The sequence below is a fragment of the Teleopsis dalmanni genome, chromosome 2 (genome assembly GCF_002237135.1).
Source record: "Teleopsis dalmanni isolate 2A chromosome 2, ASM223713v2, whole genome shotgun sequence".
Lineage (NCBI taxonomy): Eukaryota > Metazoa > Arthropoda > Insecta > Diptera > Diopsidae > Teleopsis > Teleopsis dalmanni.
The window spans coordinates 237,803,387-237,815,105 of NC_051847.1; the positions used below are offsets into that span (position 1 = coordinate 237,803,387).

The window sequence follows — 11,719 nt, forward strand, 5'->3', positions numbered from 1 at the left end:
TTCAAACGAAGTCTATTATATATTGTACAATGGACATCAAATGGACTACTTTCAAAAGAATCAGTCAAAGTAAAAGCGTTTAACGTAACATATAAATTAGTCAAGCTTTTTGAAAAAGGTCAAAGGCTTTTTATACAATACAAAGGCATAATATAATATATAGTTGAAAAAAATTTCAAAGGAAATTCTTTGTAGTTTCAGAGTTTAACAGCATGGAATTCAATATGATATATTATATTTCCAAATCAAAGTTATGCACGTCCTTCAAGATATTATTCTTCAAAACAGGGAATAAAGGTAAATGGACCTTGTGTTATGATTAGTGAATTTTAAGGATCTGAACTCTTTTTAGAATCTGTTAATAATCTATGTATTAGAGTTTTATATATTTGGTGAGTAACAATTTTAAAATAAAAATATTATTAATAATAATATTATTGCTTATTATTTTATTGTTTATAGTTTATTATTTAGAAGAAAATTTAAAAACAGATTATTGCTCCCGCACAAACAGCCCCATATATTTTCATAATCAGTTATAATAATTCTCCTCTCCGAAGTCAAGTCTGTAAGAACATATCTAATACTGTTAAACTAGTGAACGCATAACTACTTCACTCCGATTTTAACTTGACTATTCAAACCATTAATATTTCCTTTGTTATAAGTTTCCAGATTTCTTCGGTTCGATAATAAAACCAGAATAAAGGCACATCTTTCATTTCCGGATAACAGCAGTAGAGAAACAAATTAGTTCAATGTATTTCGACTTCTGTAAAATATTCACAATTTAATATCTGCTCAGTGTTATATTAGCTCGTTACATAGGTCCCACTAAGAATACCATACAATTCTTATATCCCATTGTTATTCTCTTATAAGAAATAGAAACGATAATAATTTAATTTTTGGAAAACAATTAAATAATTTATTAATTTATTAAAAACATATTCAATTTTTACAAGTTAAGTTAAAATTTAATATAAGATGATATGTAGATAATTGAAACTACTTATTCATAGAGATAAAAAGACCCTAATGTACATTGTACAGTGACATAGTTTATTTAAAATATTCTATCAAATTATTCTAAAGACTTTATTCAGGAATTTTTCATATTTAAATACTAAAAGTTAAGACTAAGTTGTTTTTATCTACAAGCGATCAGATTCGAATACGTTTAATCCTTTATGGTTCAGAGTCACTCTGCACTGCAGAAGAGATGCTCTTAGCTGGACTTTGTGAACGGCTGTGAGCTGGGCTAGATATTTTCGATGTATTAGAACGAAATGACAAATCCTCTGGTTCGCTGTCATAGTAACTATCGTTGGACATGTCGCTATGCATCAAGCTGTTTGAATTCATATGAAAGCTATGAGGCATTTTAGTTAGTTGACTATACAAAATATTCTCGGTAGGACGTGCCTGTATAGTATTGCTTTCATTTTCGTCATTTGTGTTAGATAAATTTACAGTAGGAGACTGAAGAGCTGCAGCAGCAGCAGTTAGTGCCAAAAAATTTAAACTCGCATTAAAAACTTTGCACCATTCCAATAGAGCTGAATTGGCGCTATCTGGGTCTGCGTTGGGATTCAATATCGATGGCATGCCAGTTTGTAGGAATGGAAATGTGCCAATTTCAGCCAATTGCAATTGTGATTGTAATGATTTTGGCTTGACGTCGTTGTTATTTGTATCATTGTTGTTGTTGTTGTTGTTAACATTAATCCGTTTATTATTGCTGCTATTGATACTGCTTGTGCTATTCTTAATCGGAGATAAGTTTTCGGAAGGATCTTTAGCCCAATTTTTCACACTCAATGGAGTCGTTGGTGTACTTTTGGTACTCTCCCTTGTATCTTCAGTCGAATTAGATGAGCGTAAGGGTATTTTTACTTTTGTACTTTCCATTGAGCTACCAGCGCTCGGAACATTTACCAAATTTGGATTTAGTAAGGACATTAAATTTATATTTTGCACCATAGCAAGTTGCGAAAAATCTCCAGAAATAGGTAATGAACCGATATTCTGAAGATGTGAACTTATACCAAATTGTTTGTTAGACTCCGCCTGGGAAGTGGTTTTTTTAATAAAATCATTCAAAGCGATTTTTTCTAGGAATGCATTGCAGCTACTAATATTGCTACCATTGGAATTCTGGTTATTGTTGTTTATAGCATTGACAGCAAAATCCATGCCACTAAGTGGTAAACGATTATAGGCAAAATCATCAAAGCTTGAAATGCTTTGAAATTTCGCTGATGCATGATGATTCTCTAGCTTCGTACGTTTTTCTGGAGGATTCTCCAAACCAGGCAGTGACATTTGATCTACACTCATTTGACGACACATAAAACGTAATTTTTGTTCATTTTTACACCAGCCACGTAACGTAGATTCCGGTACACCAATATCGCGTGAAACTGAAGCCTTCGTTTCTCCATTATGTATACGTTGTATGGCGCGTACTTTATCGCTGGGTGTCAAATTGCGTAAAGGACGTTTGCCGCGTGTGCTCATACGTATGTTCATGTGCTGATAGGCCGATATATCCATTTTCAATGTAGTCTATTTTTTAAGAGCAGAAAGAAAAAAGTTTACAGTCCATTGCAGATAAAAAAGTATGCAGTTGTTAAATTCTATGCGAAATATATATACCTAATTTTAGCGTAAGAAGCTTTACAATTCAGTAAAATTCAAAATCCAATATATAAAAACCGTGTGAATGGTATCGTATCCTAGGAATGCTAAATAATTTCGAATATTTTTTATAAAATTTTTTTATAAAAATTGACACGTCGTCTACGCTGTTAATTGAAATGTTAGCACATAAGAAATAATCCACGGTCTATGAGATTTTTAAAAAATATTAATTTTTAACGCGCGATATATTTTGGCGGCCAACGAAACGATGCGTGACTACTAATCCTTGCGTTGTTCACTCCTCGGATTAACAAAAGGATATGACTTTAATTACGCGAAGAAGGCAACTGCGAAGCCAAAATATGCAAAGCATCTGTGCTTCTGTTGCTGCACTATTTACCACTTTTTGCGAAACGGCGAAGAGCACAACACGCAATCCGAGAGAGAGCAGAAAGTCCTGTTGCCACTCTGCGCGAATGCTCGCCGAAGAGCATCTCCACGAGCAGAACATTAAACAACAAACAACAACTTGTTGGCACTCGCACTGTTGTAATAAGAATATTGCACCAACAATACGCAAACTCAATATAGCGGTCGGGGATAAAAGTAAAACGCGGCATTTCCTCACCTTGCCACTGTTGCAACATCCAACATGTTCAACTGTTCGAATGTTCAAATGTTCAAATGTTGCAAGCTAACCATTATTATAGTCGCGCTCTCTTAATGCCAATGGTTTATTTACCAACATGTTCGTTGGAATTCAAGCCAAATGTATAGCGCGTACACACAGGTAGAATAGAATGTGTATCTATGCATGGCAAGGAATGTGTTGTTGCTTTGCCTTCTGATGAGTTCTTATGATTTTTATTGCAGACTGCAGACTTACTGGATACTCTGACTACTCTCTGCGGTTCGCTCTTAAATAATTCATTATTAACGCGCGAAACTTTGCGTTTTATTTAAATTGCAGTCGTTTTAATCGCAAAAATTGTAAATGCTGTATTGTTTACTTTTTGAAATCTTTCTTTTGTGGTTCAGCTTATAGCCGGATAATCCGGATATTAAAATTCAACTTAAAATCTATGCGAGCGACTAGGTAAGTAAACACACGTACGATTTACAAAAGATAAAGATTATAGTTTGTCATGATTTTCGGTAGTGCCAAATTATTTTTGTTGTTCTAATTATTTTTGTGTGGTCAAATCCCTTGACAGGTGCTAAGAAAATAAACAAATAATTTACTATTCTCAGTTTGCGTAAATTTTCTGAAAACAATTTTTTAATAAATGTACTCAATGAAACTAAATGTGACTTGAGATGCTCATTCAAATCTTAAAAGATTTATTTTTCATTTCATATTTATAATAACATATTGTAACGATTAAAACACAACACGATTTCCTAACAACTAACAGAGCACGGGGAGATACGGGGTACACAAGAATCAATCACTTGAATAAATTAATCGCTGACTATGAAGACACCTGAATAAAAGTTGTTAAGTAATATTAAGAACATTAAGTTACCCAACTCACCGAAAACCACTCCCGCAGCAACAGAATTTTTATACTTGAAATTTTCTGAAAAAAATTGAAAAATAATGGTTTGCTAATATAATTTTATGAAAGAATATTATACCTACATACCTTTCACTTATCGTTTGAATATTTTGTTTTCTAGATCAAATAAAAATACTAGCACCGCATTTTTTTTGCTAGCATTTTTTTCTTATGAGAACCTTGAAAAAAGCTGTGTTTATCGCAGCTCTAAACGAAACAAGAAAAAAAGTTCATTACAATATTATAATACATATTTAAATATTTAATAAAAATAAATAAAAAAGTGAAATGTTTCTTATAGACACTCAAACATCCAACAGTTTTATATCTGAAAAAGGTTTGTTAACTACGGAGAGTCTATCGACCTCCGGAAAATAGTCTTTTTTCGCTGTCCATATATATATAATCTAACAGCACGCTATCTATCGATGGATTGAAGACCCCATATAATTCCAAATTCTGGTACTTACAAATACACCTACTCTACACCTAAGATTTAAATTGAAAACACTTAAAAATATATGTAAATTCTCTCATGAGATTAGTATTAACTATCAGTTGGTATGTAGTATAGAATGTTTAACTTTATGTAATGTTAGAATGTTAACTTTATAGAAACAAATTATATTAAAATAAGAAATTAAAATTAAATTAAAATTAAATTTAAAAAAAAAACAAATTTTATTATTACATATATCTGTCTTCAAAAACGTCTGTGTGAATTGGAATTAAATCTATTGGCTCCTTTACAGAAGCAAAAGTCTCTGTCATCTGTCAGTTTCCACTGACTTGTTTCGTCTGGGAACTACCCAGACTCATCAGAGTGGTATGAAAATATAAAGTATTTGTCATATGTCATTTATATTTAAATAATTACTTACTAATTATACAAGTTTAAAGAATATTATAAAAAGCACACACAACTACCAGTATTACTGGTTAGTTATTTATGCATACTTGGATTATGTTATAATTGTAACATACATATATACATACACTTAATGCTGTTCAGATATAAACAGCATATGTTTCATAGGAAATAAAATTTCATATAAATTTCATATTTTATATATGTGACTTTTTCATATATAAATCATCTTTTAAATATTTTAAATAATTAATAGAAATAAATAAATATTTTTTTTATAATTTATTGTTTTAATGACCATAATATTTCATTTATTATTTTTATGTGTAACAATAATTTTTTAATTTAGAGTTTTGAATTTCAAAAAATATTTATTTATTAATTGGTTTTTAAAGCGGACTAATTCGTCCATTGTTCAAATAATACACTTATTAAATTATTTTTAAAAATTATACGTCAGTAATGACAGAAGTGACTATCTTACTCAATAGACACGATTACAATTGGTAGAGAAGTGTCGAAAAATAATGAACTACAACAACAAAACATCTCTATAAAAAAATAACAAATTTTAATTATTAAATATTATTTATTAAGTGTACTATTTAAACAATTGACCAATTTGCTCATATCAAAAAATAAAATAAAAAAAAAATACTTTTTTAATTTAAAATTTTAAATTCACAGATTATTATTTTATATACTTCAGTTAAATTTTGTTGTTTTCAGATTTCTAAATATAATGCAAAAATTAATTTAATAATATAATACCATATAAATGCAGCAAAAAATTTTTTAATGCACACTCGTATTTTCTTAAAGGAAATTTGCATTTCCAATAAAGTCTGAAACGAATATACAAACACAGAAATAGAAGTCCATTCATTAATTCAACTAAAAAAAATTCCAAATACTTTTAAGACTATAGTATAGAAAAAAGATATCGCGCAAATTGTGTTGCGACCAATACTTGTTTCGAAAAACACAATATTACCTCTTTTTCAAATTAAACAGGTTTAAATTGAATCAGGTAAAATTAATATGTAGTACACATTATCCTCAACAATATCTTCCTCCTCGTCACTAGCTACAGTTTAATTTTAGAACATAATTTGGTCAAAACTCGGTTTCTTCACATCTCCTAATAAATAATCATGATATTTGTGACTGATCTTTGCTTTCACAGAAGCTCTTCATATTTTCAAGCACCATTGCATTAATTATTCTTTTGCCTCCAGAATGTACTTACTTAGTCATAATAAGGAAGAGAGTACTATAATTATATACTAGCCCTTCACAGATTTATTTATAAGTGAATTTTCTTTCTAACAAAGATTAGTGCATCCCTATTATGTGGCAAATAACCGTATATCTACCAAATCTATTGATCTTGTAACCGGTCTTTAGATATCTTTTGTTTATATTAAATCTATTTGTTATTTAAAAACTCTATTCTGCTTAATCATTTTAGCGGTCTATCTATTATGGAAATTTTATTTGGACTCACACAGACATTCTATTCAATATCTTTGGCCACTTAAAAGCAATCTTTTCTGTTAATTTCAATTTATGCAATGTGGATTTGAGTACTTGACAAAAATCTGCACATCCTTATAATATATTAGGTGGCATAATTTGCTTAAAGATCTGATCTTTGTTTTTTATGCTTCACTTAGTTTGTTATTAGAGACGTAAATTGACCTAATATTACCTGGCTACAAAGCCATAATAAATGAAGTGGCATAACTTATTGTCATTATTCTTAGCAGTGTTTCGGTTTTGATACTTAGCTTCTTTCTTTAATTAGTTGGCCATTCGAGTAGTAAGTTGTGCTTGGCCAGATCCAATAGACTTCGCTAAGATCAATAACTTACTATCGCCAGTTGGTAGTATTGAGTGCCTTCATATCGTTAATCGCTTCGGCCTTCCATTAATGTCGCTTACGTACATTACGACAATCTTGATAAGACACATGTGGGGCGTCTTTTTGCTTATAGAAAAATGAATCTTCGTTAAATTTTTGGGTTGATGTCATTTTAGTGTTTATGCTGATTTCCTTAGGAGCTATAAATCTCAACAGTTACGTTGGTCTCAAGAAGCTTAACAAAATTATTATTTTTCTAAATTGGAAAATGCCACATTGATAACGCGACTGTTCAGACCAATAATACCAACATCGCCTAAACATCATCATGCTTATCTATGTGCTTCTATGAAACCCTCTGAGTTAAAAAACAGTGATCTTCTTTATATTTGCATTGAGATTTCTATAAACACCGACTGTCAAAAGTCATGCTAAAAAGTGTGACACTAACAGATTCAAAAAGTTCTGTAATTATAATTTGATCGTCATTAACTGCCATTTAAATCATTGGTTTAATATTAATTTAAGAATAAGAGAGGTTTTAAAAAATAGTGAACAACAACAACAAAAATTCTGTTTTTTTATTATTTTAATTAATTGAATTTTTGGCTGATCATGCAGCTGTTTCGAGTATTGCCAAATATCCATCAATCAATGGTCTTGGTCTTGGTATTTAATTATTCGTAAATAAGATAATATTTACGAATAATTACCAAGTGTTCCACTCGTGCCCTGCCAAATTTGAAGCTCAGAGTTAGTGTTCATTAGCCAACTGACCCAAAGTCATATTTGACTTTTATCTTCTAACTTGGAGTTTCATTAGTTCGTTAGTGTAAAAGTTTTATTAACAAATTCACATGCTGTGTTATATTAGAATGAAATCATAAACCAGCCAGTACCGCAGTTTCTATTAAAATAAAAATAGTTACTACTGCCATATTGACATTAAAATCAAATTTAATAATAATACTTTTTGTAAGAATAAATAATACGTTATATCTTTTTTCAGTACAAGCTCTGGGTCCAGAAATTTTATTCCAATCCATAAAAAATATATTTCATATGTGATAGAAATTTTCAAAAATAAACCCCTTAACCATATTTGTTTGTTAAATATTATACAAATAATTGTAAAAATTATTTTTATTTTTTATTTTAAATAACACAATAAACTGTTTGTTTTATATTTATTTTCCGTTTCTGTGTAATTTCATTGAACAGAAAAAAATATTTGCGAAAGCAAATAACAATAATAACAAAAAACGTAATGCCTTGAATCGACAATATCCGCCGATTCTTCACGGAAGAAGGAAACATTTACCTGCCTTCAATTTTTTACAGGCGTTGAGGACGAAAGGAAATTAAGGGAAAAAACAACAAAGCACCGTCAATAAATAACTCATTCCTTTTGAATGAAAAATTGCTCCAAAATTTTTGACTTCAAATATAGTGCAATTCGGCAAGGACGTGACAACATGACTTCGCTCAATGCTTGCGCTTTGCTATACAGGACAATTGTAAATCATTGAAAAATGCAAAACCGTAGGACCGTAGAACCGTAGGATGTGTGTTGCAAGATTGTCATAAAAATAAATTAGCGGTCAATGCTGCAGGTACAGCTGCAAGCCTCAGTCTTCTCTGGAGAGCAATTGACGTTTGTTGATTTTCTTAGAAAAATCTGCCAGATTTAGGTATTTGCGCAGCATGATCAAGGATGTAGATACTTTAGCAGCGAGTACGTTTGTGCGTATGCACAAAACGTGGCTTATAAGAATTAGTTATGCTGTTTTGTCTTCACAAATAATCGAAAAGGAGAAAACACACCAAAAAGCAGTCAATTTGTATAAACAAATGGATCAGATCTTAACTTCAAAAAAATTATACGATCCATAAAAATTTCGAGTTAAACAAAAAAAAAGTCAGCAACATTTTAATTATCCGAATATATTTGAGGTGTGAAAATTCCAAAGAAAATCACTTCATTTTTCAAAGCTATAGGATGGATGTAATAGAAGCATAATTATGTTAAGTAATTTAAATTGATCATACCCTGTATTTTGAATAGTAAACAAGCAGCATTTCTAGTGGGTTGTTATCCTTTTCGAAATGAAAGTAATTAATCATTCTTAAAACAAATTATTTATAAAACTCAAATCAATATAAAAGTTATATTCATTTAGTATTACTTTACTTAATATTAAAGTAAAGTAATACTGAAATTCAAATAATATTATTATTGCAATAAGCTCGACGCTATGAAAGTTTCGGGAAACTACCATTAACACCACAATTGAGTCTGGCCAACAGATATTACTTCGGGCTAAATAGATAATTGAGAAATAGAGCCCTATATCGAAAAACAATACTTACTTTACAAGTCTCTTATCATGCCTCTTATCATGCCTTTCCTGCTGTATGCTTCTGAAGCTTGGACAATAACGAGCAGTGATGAGAATGCATTTGGAAGAATCGAGAGAAAAATTCTTCGAAAGATCTGTAGTCCGTTACGCGTTGACAACAAGTCTCAAATTAAATGAAATGATGACTTATATGAGCTATACCCCAACATTGGCATAACTAAAAAATTATATCGTGTGAATGAAAGAAAATACTCTGGCTAAAGAAGTGTTTAATTCGGCACTCGCTGTTGAAAAAGGCAGTAGAAGATGCCCGCATCTTCAGTGGAAAGACCAGGTGACGAACGATATGAAGACACTCGGTACAACCAACTAACAACATGAAATCAGTGATCGGGATGCCTGACGGAGGCTAATAAATGCAGACAAAGATGATCCCTGTCTGTAATAGTCAACTTACTGATCCTTTTTTTGGAATAAATTTAATCTGTAATATAAAAAAAATTATCCTTTACATTAAAAAACAAATTAATTAATCTTATGAATTATATTTCGAATAGTTTCACATAAATACAAAACTAGTTTCTATGTTTTATTTTTTCAGAATGGCTTATCTATTAATTAATTAATATAGATTATCATTATAAAGGCGCTGAAACCCTATTTCAGTTATCAAAGAGTAAAGCCGACATTAATATACAGATGTATTTAGACAATAAATATATCTAAGTCAAAATTGAAAAAATAATGAGAGTAGGAAGAATGGATGTTCTTGCTACTGAAGATATGCAAGAAAATAAAAACTGTTCAAACTTAACTTCGATAACAACCCTGCTCTCTAGGGCAACATTGTTAATTAGACACCAAACACGTTTAATTGATAATAAGCTTAAATTTTAAATAAAACGTTAGAAATAACAAATATTGGTAGAAACTTAGATATTATTAGATTCAAATACACTAAGGCTTTTGCAGAAGTCGATCTGAAAATCTTTAGAATGACATCCCTACCTAACATAACCTATTTTTTACTATTTGTTCACTACAGCTGATTACTATTAATACTTAATTTTTTAATGATTTTGAAATAATATATTTTGATTTTTCTGTTATTCATGAAATTAAATCGATTTAGCTTTCTTTAACATTCTAAGAACATTATTAAAAATACATTAAAATTATTTTAAGTCTCTTTGATATTGTTGTAAAAGCCATACCAACGAAAACACTCTAGTAAAACAGCAAAAAAGATATTTTCAGCCATCTTACATTTTTAATAGATGAGTATCTGATATATCCATATAGACTTTATTAAAATTAAACATTTTAACATATTTTAAAAATATATATAAATACATATAAATAAAAACCCAAGTAGATTGAAAACAATTACTCGTAGCTTTCCGCTGACATTAATTATTAAAAATGAGTTGCATGCTTTGTTTAAGATTTTGACCGCTCATTACGTATGAAGTACAGTTAATTGTAGGTACACATGAATGCTCTTCAGAACATTTTAGCAAATGTTCTTATGTAAAACCTTATATAAACTTATATATCTGTATATATATACATATGTATATATACATAGAAATCAAGCTACAAATACTTTTATCCGTAATATTAAGATGGGGACATGGGTTCGAGTAGCATACCCACTAGCGCCCAAAAATATGCTTCGTATAACATTTGTGTCCAAGCAAAACAACTAAGGCTAAAGGAATAAATTTCGTACACATCGAAGCACATCCTCTAAAAATGTTTTAAATTATAGGAAATAGAAGATGGAGGAGAACTGAAACGTAAAAGTGCCACCACACGAAAATTTACTTAATTTTCTTGAACACAGCGAAGGCACACAATTCCGTACACAAAACAAATGTTCCAGCAAGGCAAATGACCAACTCGCTGGAAAAGTTCGAGTATACAAAATTAGGGAGCTTTAGCAGGATGACCAAGATCCGACATCGGCTCGTACAACTTGATTCATGTTTAAAATGTGTTCGTTTGGCTGTGTGTCGGTGTGATTTTGTAGAGTAGAGTATAAATGCAAAATGTACAAAACCGTGTTCACTTTCACGACAAGAAATCCCCTCATTTTTATTTTATTTCAATGACTTAAAGGTTGAACATCTGAACTGTGACATAGAATGTACCGCAAAAACCGTCTGCTCGTACTTCTATCATATCTTATCAAGGAATCAATTTGGCACCTCTTTATATAGTATACATACCTATAACAAAAATCTTAATACAGTAAGATAATACAGTAAGAGTAACAAAATATACGGACCCGAAACCCGTATTATTACATATTTGTCCGTTCTTACGGATTTCTATTGTAAAGCAAACATTGCTTGTATATTTCATATTAAAATTTGGACGCATCAAGTTGACTTTACCTTATACAATTGTGTCCAGTTTACTG

General features: G+C 30.4%; 1 protein-coding gene across 1 annotated transcript; it reads right to left on the reverse strand.

Moving 5' to 3' along the window:
* Window positions 1-1,039: 1,039 nt before the first annotated feature.
* LOC119683117 (protein distal antenna-related-like) lies at window positions 1,040-2,921 on the reverse strand. The gene is made up of 2 exons (XM_038096729.1): window positions 2,659-2,921; window positions 1,040-2,568 (listed from the first exon to the last, which is right to left on the reverse strand). Exon 2 carries the CDS (start codon window positions 2,554-2,556, stop codon window positions 1,189-1,191), a length of 1,368 nt encoding a protein of 455 aa, XP_037952657.1. The 5' UTR covers window positions 2,557-2,568; window positions 2,659-2,921; the 3' UTR covers window positions 1,040-1,188.
* Window positions 2,922-11,719: the final 8,798 nt, after the last annotated feature.

Excerpts from the sequence above, each read along its gene's own strand:
- LOC119683117 (XM_038096729.1), bottom strand. The coding sequence starts at position 2,556 with ATGGATATATCGGCCTATCAGCACATGAACATACGTATGAGCACACGC.